This window comes from Pristiophorus japonicus, chromosome 18, assembly GCF_044704955.1.
Source record: "Pristiophorus japonicus isolate sPriJap1 chromosome 18, sPriJap1.hap1, whole genome shotgun sequence".
Lineage (NCBI taxonomy): Eukaryota > Metazoa > Chordata > Chondrichthyes > Pristiophoridae > Pristiophorus > Pristiophorus japonicus.
In genome coordinates this window covers 34,188,062-34,203,054 of record NC_091994.1, presented here as the reverse complement: position 1 = coordinate 34,203,054, position 14,993 = coordinate 34,188,062, and the positions used below count along the sequence as shown (strand labels likewise).

At 43.4% G+C, this 14,993-nt stretch overlaps 1 protein-coding gene across 1 annotated transcript in view; it reads left to right on the top strand.

Annotated features, from left to right (window-relative positions):
* The window catches only part of sppl2 (signal peptide peptidase-like 2), a 53,100-nt gene extending 38,733 nt beyond the window's left edge, over nucleotides 1–14,367 (top strand). The window contains exons 12-15 of the mRNA XM_070859856.1: nucleotides 890–989; nucleotides 1,434–1,511; nucleotides 3,523–3,683; nucleotides 6,940–14,367. Of these exons, the coding sequence (XP_070715957.1) occupies nucleotides 890–989; nucleotides 1,434–1,511; nucleotides 3,523–3,683; nucleotides 6,940–7,137 (537 nt within the window). The 3' untranslated portion in view covers nucleotides 7,138–14,367. The remainder of the gene's footprint in view (nucleotides 1–889; nucleotides 990–1,433; nucleotides 1,512–3,522; nucleotides 3,684–6,939) is intronic.
* Nucleotides 14,368–14,993: the final 626 nt, after the last annotated feature.

The following is a 14,993-nucleotide window of genomic DNA, read 5'->3' as shown; positions in this document are numbered from 1 at the left end:
GGGGGGTGGTGGGGGTGGAGTGGTGGGGGGGTAGGGGGTTGGGGGGGGGTGGAGTGGTGGGGGGGGTGGAGTGGAGTGGTGGGGGGTGGAGGGGGGGGGGGTGAGTGGAGTGGGGGTGGAGTGGTGGGGGGGTGGAGTGGTGGGGGGGTAGGGGGTGGGGGGGTAGGGGGTGGGGGGGGGGGTGGGGGTGGAGTGGTGGGGGGGTGGGGTGGAGGGTGGGGGGGGGTGGAGTGGAGTGGGGGGGGGGTAGGGAGGGTTGAAGCCATGGAGGAATTTGAAAATAAGGATGAGAATTTTGAAATCGAGGCATTGCTTAACCGGAGATCTTCCTGGTCTGGATGGTTCAGCTACTCACTGGAGAAATCTGTTCAGCCATTGGCAAGCTTGTGGGCTGAGCGTATTCCACAATGAGTTTCTGTGTTCAGACTGAATAAACAAGCTCGTTTCGGAAGATTTTACAGTTCATTAGTTTTGAGTCGAAAATCTTGTGCTGAATATTTTATACGTGCCAATTGGAATCTGTTTCTAAAGAGCATTTGTTCTGGAGCAGGATCAGCTCCATAAGTTCATTGATGTTTTGTGGGAATGGATAGATAAAAAGGACATTTTGCTCGTCACTGGGATGTTCACATGTAGCAGGAGTCTTCTATAACAATCTAAATTCACCCTAAATCCATTTGTCCAAGTCCGGTACTAATGTGTACAATTGTGTTGATGCATGTTTCCAATACTATCAGAAAATGCATTAAATTGGATATTTGAAAAATGGAATCAAATGTATTCGACTGGGTTTGTGGCAAACAGAATCGAAGCAGGGCTAATTATCCTCTCTGCTTTAGTGGAATGAACAGATTTGTATCCTTGGTGAGACTTTTCCTCTTGTCCTCAGCTCCCAATGGTACTGAAGGTGCCCCGGTTGAATTCCTCACCTCTGGCACTATGTGACAGGCCGTTCTCCCTTCTTGGCTTTGGTGATGTCTTAATACCAGGTAACCAATCTCTCAGCATAGTAATCTGCTTTAGTCCTTAACCAGGGATAGGTTATCCTTAAATAGTTGTTTGATCAAATACAGAATTGTATTTGTTTTTTTTTCCAATTTTGTATTTACCTCAAAGTGGCTGTCCTCTTTAATCTGGCCGCCATCTATTATATATTTCCCTGGCTAGGGCGCGGAAACAATATGGTTTATTGCTGGGCCTCGGCCTCGAACAGGATGGTAGCCCCATTGGGAGGCTAACGCCTTGTGGTACCTACATTTTTTTTCATCAGACTGTATTAAATTGAAAGATATTGTTTGTCAACCACTTGAGGATACGACCGTTGTGTAGGGTCTTCATCCTGAAATTATCTCTGATTTTGATTGTAAATTGCGGCTTGCTTCTCTCTTCTCAAAAAATTTAAGTAACACCTTCCTGCTTTGTCTTCCTTTCAGGAATGTTGGTGGCGTACTGTCACAGGTTTGACATTCAGGTGCAGACCTCGAGAATCTACTTTATGGCTTGCACGATTGGTAGGTGCCAACATTACAACAAAATCGATTGGTGGAGCAAAATGGGCAGATGGAGTATAATGTAGGAAAGTGTGAGGTCATGCACTTCGGCAGAAAAAAATCCAAGAGCAAGTTATTATTGAAATGGAGAAAGATTGCAAAGTCCTGCAGCACAGCGGGACCTGGGGGTACTTGTGCATGAAACACGAAAGGATAGTATGCAGGTACAGCAAATGATCAGGAAGGCCAGTGGAATCTTGGCCTTTATTGCAAAGGGGATGGAGTACAAAATCAGGGAAGTCTTTCTACAGCTGTACAGAGTATTGGTGAGGCCACACCTGGAATACTGCGTGCAGTTTTGGTTTCCATATTTACAAAAGGATATACTTGCTTTGGAGGCAGTTCAGAGAAGGTTCATTAGGTTGATTTCGGAGATTATGAGGAAAGGTTGAGTAGGTTGGGCCTCTACTTATTGGAATTCAGAAGAATGAGAGATGATCTTATCGAAACGTATAAGATTATGAGGGGGCTTGACAAGGTGGATGCAGAGAGGATGTTTCCACTGATTGGGGGAGACTAGAACTAGAGGGCACGATCTTAGAATAAGGGGCCGCCCATTTAAAACAGAGATGAGAAATTTCTTCTCTGAGGGTTGTAAATCTGTGGAATTCGCTGCCTCAGAGAGCTGTGGAAGCTGGGACATTGACTAAATTTAAGACAGAAATAGACAGTTTCTGAAACGAATAAGGGGTTATGGGGAGTGGGTGGGGAAGGGGAGCTGAGTCCATGATCAGATCAGCCATGATCTTATTGAATGGCGGAGCAGGCTCGAGGGGCCGTATGGCCTACTTCTGTTCCTATTTCCTATGTAAATTCACCAGTGTCTATGTGCTCCAAAAGGAAAGATTTGCTATGGGGAGTGGGACTAATTGCATAGCTCTTTCAATGAGTCGGCACAGGTACAGTGGGCCAAGCGGCCTCCTTCTGTGCTGTAAGGTTCTATGATTCTATAAGTACAAGCCCCTCATGAAGCACTATTACTATCGAACAATCCATAATTGTCGTATCTCTCAACCTGCAATGATTTGAAAAGGTGGAATTGAGGGCTGCGAGTATGGTTTCCTGTACAATTGGCTGATTTTTGCACTGTTGCTTTTCTCAGCTGGGCTCTTTAATTTCAGGATGTAACGGTTGGAGCAGGACAGTGAGAGATGTAACATGCATGCAATCCAACTGATTAACGAGGAAGTTTTAACAAAATTGAAACACACCATATATTGTGTACAGAAATATCAAAATCTTGCTGAAACTAATAGACACTCGGGTAGAAAATTGTGGCAATTCCCTCTAATGTTGGACATAAATATATATGAAAAATATCACGAATACTTTAACCTGGACAAAAACATACTGACCAGTGTTGGTAAAAGAAACTAGCAATGCAGAAAATGTTGAAGTACACAGTAATTAAATACTATTAGCATCTGAAAGAGAATAAATGTTAATTTTTCGGGTGGAGACTCAGAACTATCACAGGCTTGAGAGGACCCTTTATATCTGAGGTGGAAGATAAGAGCTAACAGGTATTCAAGACTTTGTATCCACAAAGATAGCCTACAATAATATCTTTGAAGATGCTGGAGAGAAATGCAGAATGTTATGCACTCTATTAAGGTAATTTCAAACATGATGTTGGATATGCAGCTATTGGAAAGACAAAAGTGGTGAATCGGGCATGCCTCCAAAATAGAAGGGGAAATAGTAGAATAGGAATGAAATCTTCGGGGAGAATCCAGCAGGAAAATTAGAGTTAAGGCCTGAATTTGGTGAAGTTGATGTTCACAGAAGAAGGTTGCAGAATGCCCAGGAGGAAGATGAGACCGATTTCTCGCGTAGCGCGAGTAAAAATTAAAACTTATTCCATTAATAGAGAGTGCGTACAGTGGTGTGTGATTTTCTAGTTTCTACACGTTCTTTTCATGTTTACACAAGTGTTGGTTGTATGTTAAAGTCTCTGTATTCTCTTCCACAGCCTACGGCATTGGGCTTCTCATCACCTTCGTTGCTCTGGCGCTGATGCAGACGGGCCAGCCAGCGCTCCTGTACCTGGTCCCATGCACCCTGATTACTAGCATCTGTGTGGCTTGCTGGCGCAAGGAGGTTGCAATGTTCTGGAGTGGAAGTGGATTTGCGGTGAATACCAGTTTGATATGAGTGCCTAGAAGAATTTTTTTTTTTTCCCCCCAAAATTTAACAATAAAGTTGAGTAAATTTGCAGTTTTACCATCATGCAGGTCTATCTTGGGGCTGGTGTGAAGTTTGATAACAGGATTCAACCATGTTATTTTGGGATCTCCTAAAACCTTCATATCAACCAAAGAAAAGCCATTTATGATTGAACATCACACCGTTAGACAGTGTCTGTCTGATTCAAAGTCTGATTTGCACTTTTATGTAGGAAAGACCTATACTGGAAACACAAAACCAGCTTTTGGCTTTTTGCTATGTTGCTCATTTTGTGCTTATCGAGCCAAAAAAATCTGAATGCTCGGGAGTGGGGCACTTGTTCTACATTTGTCCCCCATTGTCAGTATTAAGCACTCCCAGGTACAGTGCTGGGCAGATACAGAGTAAAGTTCCCTCTACACTTTCCCAATAAGCAGTCCCAAGTCAAGTACAGCACTAGCTTGGTGCAGAGTAAGATCTCCCTATTTGTCCTAACCCCCCATCTGCTTTAAAGGAGTATCCCCACAACAGACTGAGTTTTGTCATAATCAACATCAGATAGAGTTGTTTGAACAGACTTTTGTTGCGGTTTAATGTGTAAATTGTTTTATAAATGGTTTAATTTGATTTGAATTGTCTGTTTTTTTTTTTAAACAAATGTGAAAATTCTTAATGGTTTTGCTAAATACGGTTTGTTAATTTTGGGACTGTCTGTATCTCTTTCTCAGGGTTTGGTGTCTTTTACTGGTGCTGTCACCTGCCTGAGGACAATGTTGCTGCTGTGCGTGTCTTCAACTTGTGGTTGCCAGTTGTCTAATGACCAACTAGTGACGATCTTCCTTGGTGGGGAAGTTGGCAGGATCCTCTTGGGTTGAGTTGGCTCCAAGATGTCACAAGGCAGACTCGGCAATCTGATACCAGAACCACGCAGGTTCGCAGTGCCTCAGGGCACTGTTGATGCTCAACCACTAAGCCTGCCTCACAAACAAAACCTGTCCCTAGGGAATAGGATTCTTCCCACTTGACTCCAACTAATCTTGTAGGCCGAAGCCCTAATGGTGCTCTGAGCTCGACAAGCAATGGGAAGCGGCTTTAGTAAGCTGCATAGTTTTAGCTGGTTGATCTCCCATCAGTACCCTGTGCACACTTGGGGATCCTTTAAACCTTGGCTCTGCCAACCTGGATTTAAGCTCTTTGGGCTTACCCAAGTGTCCATGTTGTGCAAGCAGGAACCCTACAGGTGGGTGTGGATTTCCCAATAGCTTGGCTTAGAGATTCTGCATATGTCAGACACCCGTTGACCAGAAAAAACCTTCAGTGCCTGCCCAAAGTTTCACAGTTCATTTTCAAGCGATTTGTAGTTTGTGTTGTTCAAAAGCTTTTAGTATGTTCCATTTTCATACTTTTACCCCCCAATTCTCTCTCCTTGTGCCCACTCCTGTCACGGAATGTGGACTCCTGCTCGTTTACAGCTCCATGCACATGGCCGGATTCCAGCACCTCACCCAAGTGACCATTTATCATGTGTGAGATAAGTGCCTGGCTGAATATCCCCTCCCTACCCTAGAGCACTAAGGCCACCTGTAGTGCCTGCACTATGTCCCTGCCTGATTGAATCTGAAAGCTTTCTGGTCTGTGTGACTTAGTCCTTGTATCCTGCAGTTTTAATTCAGAGTCTAGAAACAGACCCTGCAGCTTCTGCTGTTCAGTCATTTTTTGTAGACCAGCAACAGACTCATAAATCTTTTTCATGACTGTAAAATTGAGAGGGCACTAAATTGTGAGGGAGGAGAATCTTGACAGTTGCCTCAGGCTGTACGCAAGTACCTCCTGTCAGTACAGTTTCAGAGACTAGTAGTCTGGGACCGAAGGCGCGTGCTAGTCTCAGTGAGTCTCCATCTCAGTTGAGGTGGTGCTGGGTGAATGGAGAAAAGGGAATCTTTTTGTTTTTGAAAAGTGCATCTCGTGTTCAATAAAAAATTATCTTTTAAACCAAATTTCAGACCAGTTCACCTGATGTCATCTTGTATGTTCTTCACCACTTCCAACTACATTCAAGCTAGTAAGTCTGCCTGAAGTCATGCAAGCCAAGGGAACTATAAACACTTTTACATTTACACCGCTGAAACCGCTTTTATCACAACAGCAGAGTCGGAGACCCAAGGCAAGAGCCTGCCCCCAGGATAAGGGAGCCGATGTGAGCAGTGTAAACATGGGAAGCTGGCGCATGGACACAACAATCCGAACTAAACAAATGTCAATGTAAACGCACCTTTTGAGCTGCTATCCTTGAGCTACACTGACTGTCGTAGACTTCATTTATAGTGAGTCTGGCCTGATGGCTCAGGATAACTGGGAGTAATGTATCTCCGGTTTAACTCTCTTATTCCCAGTTCTTAGTGTCCCAGATCCCAGCACATTCCACATTCCTGGCACTACCAATGCCCTATTCCAGCACACCATTGCACATCGCCACACAATACGTAGATGCTTTCTGGCCTTTCAACCTGCTATATTTTTCACGTTCTTAAAGTAATTTTCCACCAGTTCTGCCCTCCCCCCACCCCCGCGCCCCCTCTCTCCTGAAGGAGCTGACTTTTGTCGTGCAGTTTCATGGACTCTGGTCACCCTGTGGCTTGTCACTCAAATGCCCATTCTTCACACGTGAGCCCAGACATATCAGCAGAGTATGCAACTAAGGGAGGCTTCAAAACAAAGCCCGATCCTGTACTTTCCTGTGCCCGCACACAGGCACTTTCCAGGAGGGCTCACTTAATGGTGATCAGGAGTGAAAACCATGGCTGATTTTCCTCAACCCAGAAGACTTGTGAAGAAAGAAAGCACCTTTCACAACCTCACAACGTCATCACAAAGTGCTTTACAGTCAAGGAATTACTTTTTTGGAAGTATAATCACTGTTGTAATGTACTGAAGCTAATTATAGTGCCCCAGCTCCTTACCTAGATAACATCAGCTAACTCAGCATAGATCAGGGAGTGATGCCTGAGACCTTCTGGCCTGTAGAGCTTAGCACTGTACCGCAGAATGCATTTACCCACAGCGCCATCAAGGAGCTTGAAGGTTAACGTTTATATAGTTTTGGTTTGATGTGAGCGCAATGTTTGCCCTGTGCAAAATGATCCACAGCTATTGTCTGATCATGGCTAGTTCATTTAGGACCATGCTGTACTGACCATTATTTTTATTCATTTGAATGTTGCAGGACAAGCTCCCCCCGCCTCAAATATCTGTGGCCTCCGACAGCTGTCCACAGCCTTGTGACAAGTCCACTCCAACTGCTTCCCACCACGAGAAGGAAGCCCTGACCAATCCACCAGCAGAATTCACAGGATCCACTAATGAAAATGAAGTTGAATCTAGTGAGAACTTTCTGCCAAAAGACGGGAAGAGCCAGTCATAATGCTGGCAATGTATTTAGATGCAATTTTTAAATATGCTCATAGTGGGTTTATATAAAGCTGAATAGATCTGTATTGCACGTATTAACTGAACCGCATAGTGGGATTCCCATTGGGTGTACTTTTACCTGTTGCGTTACTCCCAAACTATTGAGGCTGGGTATGCAGTGACCTCCCCACACTCTTATCAAAACTGTCCTCGTTCCCAAACTTATCAGGGACAGGTATACAACAGTCGGGACTCAAAATATCCTTACACCCAAATTATCACGGCCAGCTATACAGTGACCCCACTCAAACTATCCTTGCATTAAAATGATCACAGCCAGCTATACAGTGACCCCACTCAAACTATCCTTGCATTAAAATTATCACAGCCAGCTATACAGTGACCCCACTCAAACTATCCTTACACCCAAACTATCACGGCCAGCTATACAGTGACCCCACTCAAACTATCCTTACACCCAAACTATCACGGCCAGCTATACAGTGACCCCACTCAAACTATCCTTGCATTAAAATTATCACAGCCAGCTATACAGTGACCCCACTCAAACTATCCTTGCATTAAAATTATCACAGCCAGCTATACAGTGACCCCACTCAAACTATCCTTGCATTAAAATTATCACAGCCAGCTATACAGTGACCCCACTCAAACTATCCTTACACCCAAACTATCACGGCCAGCTATACAGTGACTCCACTCAAACTATCCTTACACCCAAACTATCACGGCCAGCTATACAGTGACCCCACTCAAACTATCCTTACACCCAAACTATCACGGCCAGCTATACAGTGACCCCACTCAAACTATCCTTGCATTAAAATTATCACAGCCAGCTATACAGTGACCCCACTCAAACTATCCTTGCATTAAAATTATCACAGCCAGCTATACAGTGACCCCACTCAAGCTATCCTTGCATTAAAATTATCACGGCCAGCTATACAGTGACCCTACTCAAACTATCCTTACACCCAAATTATCACGGCCAGCTATACAGTGACCCCACTCAAACTATCCTTACACCCAAATTATTAGGGCCAGCTCTACAGTGACGTCACTCAAACTACGTGCACTCTCAAACTATCAGCGCCAGATATGCAGCAATCCCATCCTTAAAACAACCAAATGTTTTTAGTGCAGGATGATTTGTTAGAAAAATCTTTTAATGCCACATTCCAGGACCCTTTGGGTATTATCACTTCAACCAGCAACATGCAGGCCTACAAGTAATTGTGAAAATATTTATAGAGCTACCGTCCAATTTTATTCCTCCTGAGAATAAATGACAAACTGCTGAACCATACGTAGGTTTATAAGGCAGAACAATTTCTCCTTTGTAAGAGTACATTTACTAATGATATCCTTAAAATGGTAAGGAAGTCTCCCCAAATAGCAACATCTCATAAGTTGTGCATTTCTAGCTGACATCTCAATGAGGAAGTGATGCCTGTGATCATCACTGGACCATTTGTTAGGTAGATGGAGAGCTCGGAATTTAGTGATTGGGGACGGGTTCTTTTAGATATCATGTAAACAAAGTGTCAGTGTTTGGGTTTCAAATGACAAACGTTCCGCATCTGAAAGTCATATTTATGGAACAGACGCAATAGGAATGTACAGAACTGGAAAGCCATTTTGGTCCCTTCTGGCCTGGCCCAGAGTTCATAAACAGAGTACCCAACTCACTACCCAGATCCCTCAATTGATGTGTAGCACAGTAAGTGTAGAACTTTTTAGCTTAAGCTACCATTTCCACATAGCCTCCTAACGAGCATTGTTTTTATCTTGCCAATTTCCTCTCCCCTTCTAATAAGAACATAAGAAATTGGAGCAGGAGTAGGTCATACAGCCCCTCGAGCTTGCTCTGCCATTTAATACGATCATGGCTGATCCGATCATGGACTCGGGTCCACTTCCCTGCCTGCTCCCCATAACCCCTTATCGGTTAAGAAACTGTCTATTTCTGTCTTAAATTTATTTAATGACCGAGCTTCCACAGCTCTCTGAGGCATCGAATTCCACAGATTTACAACCCTCAGAGAAGAAATTGCTCCCTAAGATGTGGACTCTTGCTGGGGTATCATCTTGTGGCTGCCAGTCACCCTCAAGTCTCTCATCGAAATAACCATTTCTCATGTGAGCCTAGATAGTGAGCGTCAGCAAGCTGTTTGCCCATGGGGATATCAGTGCTGGATATGATCGTGTCCTCACCTGACATCCATGGAGAAAGAGCACGAACCCGAACTACTTTGCTTCCTTCGCCTAGAGGCACTGAGGCCAATTAATGCATCCCAACTGCTGCCCCAGCTGAAATGAGTTTATTTAGCACAGACCTGGAATATTATTAATTCTGCACTAATCTTGCAGCATTCATACTACTGCAAGGATTGAGGAAGCGCTGAATGGATGGCTGACTACAAGTGCTAAATATGAACCCAAACTCAAGCCTCACACCAGTTTAAAAATCATTTGGATGCCCTTCACTGAGTTAGGATCGTTGGGATTCTCTTATTCTATATGCAAGTACCTTTATTACTAACATGGTTTTCAGAGCAGCTAACATTCCTTCAATTCTGTAAAAAGTCTTTATTCAACCTCTTCCCTTTATAGACAGTCTGATACTCAATGAAGGCAACAATTTATTTTGTAGATTAGTATTTCACAGACACTTAGAAATTCGTCTCGGTCTGTGGCGCAAAACGGGGGCGGCATCAGATCGGATGCCTGTTATATTCAGTTCCACTGCAGTCAGTGGAACTGGATATCAGGCACTGCGTGTAATGGGCGGCCAAGTCAATACTGCCTGTTTTGCGCCACAGCCCGAGACGAATTTCTAGGCCATTACGTTTAACCTCAATACACTTGGGTTCATTTACTGCCCTGGTTTTTTTTAGTCACAGAATTACAGTGAAAACATTTTCTAGGTCCCTTTGCTTCCCCCAAATGTCTCACGTTTACTCCTGAAAATGTTGACTCTTGCAGGGTTACAGATTCCACAGGAACTAGCAGCCCCGTTTGAGTGGCTATTCTTCACGTATGCACCCGCACAGTGACTGTTGGCAGGCTGCATGACTGTGGGGGTATCACACCCAAGCCTAATCCTGTGCTTCTCCCCCGACACTCTTGCAGGCACACTTTCCAGCAGGGATGGCCGAGATGGTGACTGCGGTGGGAACCCTGACCGATTTTCCTCTGCAGTAAACACCTGAGCACTAAGGTTGATCATAGCATCCCCTACTGGCATCTAACTGAAATCAGCTAATTCAGCACAGGTCAGGGATTGAGCCTGGCACCTTGCCGCTTCCCAATGCCTCAAGCAGTGTCAGGTCACTGATGGAGAAGGTTTAAAGAACGCAACTACTGGGAACTTTAACTTAGTCAAAAAAATACAGTAAATTCTTAATTTAATTGTGCTGCAGGAACATACTTTTTATGAGTTGAAAACATAATCAAGATAGTTTGAGGAGATTGCACGACATTTGGATCCTGAGTGGAGTGGGCTTGATGCGCCTTTTCTCACTTTGGACTATCTTGCATTCATTTGAGTCTTTGTCATCACCCAAATAGGTGGGTGGGAGCAGTAGTAAACTGTCCCAGTCCAACGTGGAAGTGTTGCCATTAATTACTGAATGCAAATCTCCTTTTCTGTTCCAGTGGTATAGAGCAGCAGAGCTAGTGGACAAATGGTAAGAGTTAGCATCTATTGTAAAATAAGCTTTACTTAAAAATAGGCTAAGAAATTATTTTGCTTGTGGTAAGATCATTTTCAAGCCTCGGGTTTATGTTGTGGGTGGGCAGCACATGTAAACAGTGACTTTGCAGCTGGGGCCCAATCTGCCAACCAGCCTCAGGGGAAACTTCAAACCGTCTGATAGTCAATTTGACAATTTTGCTGAGACTGATGCTAAAGTGTCTAGTCGCAGCGTATAAACAGATAGGAGATTGCTCTTTAAATCCAGCTGCTTCAATTTTACATTTAGATTTTTATTTCGCGGGGGGATTTCTCTTGCCTGCTGTTATTTGGGGTGGAGGGGGTACATTACCCAGTATTTTTGACAAAGATGATAAACCAATACTTTTAAGTTAGTTGAACCTCGGTCTCTGGACCATTTCACATCAATTCCCAATCTTATGTAGAATCACAGAAGAATCTTACAGCACAGAAAAATTTGGCTCGTCGAGCCTGTTCCGGCTTTTTGAAAAAGCTGTCCAATTTAGTCCCACACTTCAGCCTTTTCCCCATGACCCTGCAAATTAGTTCTCTTCAAGTACATGTCCGATTGCCTTTTGATAGTTCCTATGGAATCGGATTCCACCATCCTTTCAGGTAATGCGTTCCAGATCTCAACAACTCTGTGTGAAAACATTTCTCCTTGTTTCCCTTCCAGTCCTTCTGCCAATTATTTTAAATCTATGCCCTCTGGTTACCAACCCACTTGCCAGAGGAAACAGTTACTCCCTACTTGCTCTATCACAACCCCTCATAATTTTGAATACCTATATTGGTTCTCCCCTTAACCTTCTCTGCTCTAAGGAGAACAAGCCCAGCTTCTCCAATCTCTCCACATAACTGATGTCTTCCGTCCCTGGTATTATCCTGATATACCTCCTCTGAACCCTCTCCAAGACCTTGGCATCCTTCCTAAAGTATGGTGTCCAGAATTGGACACAATACTCGTGCTGAGGCCTAAGCAGTGATTTGCGAAGGTTTAGCACGACGACCTTGTTTTTGTATTCAGTGCCCCTATTTACAAAGCCAAGTATCCCATACACTTTCTTGACCACCTTATCAACTTGACCTGCCACCTTCAAAAATTTGTGAATAGGCACCCCCAGGTCCCACTGCTCTTGCGCGTCCCCCCCTCACAATAGCACCATTTAGATTATACTGCCACTCCATGTTGTTCCTCCCTACATGCATCACTTCACACTTAGCAACATTAACTTGCATCTGCAATGTGCCTGCCCATTTCACCAGCCTATCTCCCCCTGAAATCTGCTACTATCCTGCTCACCATTTACTACATTGCCAAGTTTTGTGTCATCTGATTTTTAGTTTCCCTTTTTATGTTACCTGCTAATCTTTTCTCGTACTCTTTGACCTAATATCCTTTTTCAATTTCCCCCTGTACCCTCTGTTTTCTTCCTGGTTTTTGACTGTATTCTATACCCGACATTTGTCATAAACCTCCTTTTTCTGTTCATGTTAATCTTTATTTGCTTTGTCACCCAGGGAGCTCTAGTTTTGGATGCCCCATCTTTCCTCTTTATGGAAATATGCCTGAACTTTTTTTGTACCTGAACTATCTCCACCTTGAAGGCCTGTCATTGCTCATTTACTGTGTTTCCAGTCCACATGTGCTAGATCCCTTCTCAAATCATTGAAAATGGCTCTCTTCCAGTTGGGTATTTTCACTGTTGATTTTTCTACACTTTCTTGTGCCCCTCCTGTGGAGCCGAGTCTCCCTCGGTACTTCGGATTGCTTCTGTGTTCCACACTCCGAGGGGATTGCTGCACTGCCTGTCTGTTCCTCCCAGTCTGCCTGGTGGTCACCCACTCTCTCTCCTACTGAACGCTTTTAATTTTAGTCATGGCAACAGTTTACTGCTTATAATTAGTGCGATGGAGGCTGTACAAACATAGTACTGAGTCTTGTGCTTCATTGATATCAATAGTAACATTTTTCTGACACCAAAAGTGGCACTCAGCTCCTATCCACCGTCCCCCCCCCAACCACGCCCCCATGAGAATTAGTGCTTTCTCTGCATCCTCCAGCAGTCATGTTCTCATTAGGGAACCATGTGATCCTATGATTTCATTTTTGGATTATTGATTACAAAGAAAATCAGGCCTCCACTCATTGAGGAATTTTGAGCCCTGTAGATTTGTAGAATTCCCAACACAACTGACAGACCACAGGGAAAGTAATTAGTACAGCACATGGAGAGTTAGGTCATTTAAATTCAAAAATTAGAACGTCTCAATTTTTTCTCCTTTTTAAAAAAAAAACCTTCCATTAACCCTAATCTGAAAGCAAATTCAATGCCACCAATGAAGTGCCAGTAAACTTGGGTGAAGGAATTTCTCTTAGATGAACATCTCATTGCATGCCACACTGACTGCCTTCACTCCTGTAAGCCAAACAATTTTAATGATAAACTATTCATGGAAGCTGAGCCAGCTTTATGTCAGTAAAGTGGGTTAAGTTTCACTAGTTTGGAGTTACCAGATTATGCGAAGGTAGATGGCTGTTTTGTATAGAGTTTTGATTTTGTGAAGTTACTGTATCCCAACTGGCTGCCTGTTCCTGCTAACATCCTCTCAGTGTGTCACATGACAATTTCTGAAAATATCAAATGGCCTCTAATTTTCATATAGACTGGGAACATTCATGGACACTCGGATCTGATAAAATTAATTTTCTGGAAGATCTAACATGGTTTTGACATCTCACAATAGCTCAAACAGTTGGTGCAAGATTTGCAGTACCTTCTGCATGGCAGAGGGCGTGGGATTATTCCCAGTGAAAATGCTGTGAATCCCTGAAACTGTCAAAGGTTTAATGGGGTAAAATGTCAGGAAATAAAGACCTGTACAAGCGTGGCGTGTGCGAGTACAATAAGAATAATCACTTTTTCCATCTGTTTAATGCAACGGTTCTGACAAATATATGCAACTGATACAGTGCCAGCCAAAATAAACATCTTCGACTGTAACCGACTTTCAAAGAGGTAAGTGCGAATGACTAGAGCCAGTTGAAAAAATATATAAGTGTCAGGTTTTGCATTATCCTCTCTTGACACGGGTGCTGTAACTCGGGTAATCTTGAAAGCAAATTTAACAAATGAATGTGGCTTTAATTTCTATGTTTGCTCATTGTGTAATAAACATGACAGAAACACTCCCAACAACCAATTTCTGCAATGAAAGGACAGACAGGAAAATAAAGCCCACATTAAACTTCCCTGATTGACAGTAAGTCTAGGAAACACTTGCGGGGTCAGCGATCTGTGCCTGGTTAATGACTGATGACAACAAAGACTGGGCACTGGATTTTATTTATTTTGCCACACTAAAGCTTCTGGACTTAGAAACCATGTGGTACTGATTCCAATAAAATGTTTTAATTTGTATTTTTTTTCCTTGTCCTAAAGAATTATGTTGGATGGGTTGTGGATTATGATTTCCAAATAAAGTTTTTATGGTTTAAACATGCACAGTTGTGAATCGCTCTCTTCAGTTCCAAGGTGCTGTGTTGATTTGCTTTACCTACTTGTCAGCCACAGCTGGAATAGAGGAGATACAATTGACCCTAGGTTAGGAAGGGAAAGAAATCAGGCAGGGCTCCTGATCACTATACAGTGATCCCTGCTGGAATGTTTGATGAGGACAGGGTCAGGCTTACTCCCCATAGTTGAATATCCTGCTGATGCTCACACAAGAAGAATGACTAGTTAGGCAAGATACTAGGGCCAGCTCTCACCTGTGGAACCATTCCTTTTTACCTCCCCATTAACACTTCCCAGTCGGTGTTATTAGATAGTGATCAGGAACAGACCCCTTTCCACTTTCCCAATTCTAGGATGCTTCCTCCTACAAGTTACAAGCTTTTAGAACCCAATCTTGAGTTGACTAACAATTACCTCCTTGTGTCCTCTTCAGTCTTGCTTGTACCCTGCAATATTATTCTAGCCCTTCACTTGTGTTCCCAATTTTTAAAAAACAAACCCGACTTTATATTACTGTTGTTCCCTGGCAACTCTTTATCCCTGTTAGTTTCCTGAGGTAATTATTACACATTTTAAAGCAAATAGTTGAACCCTGATTGATCCACACGCATG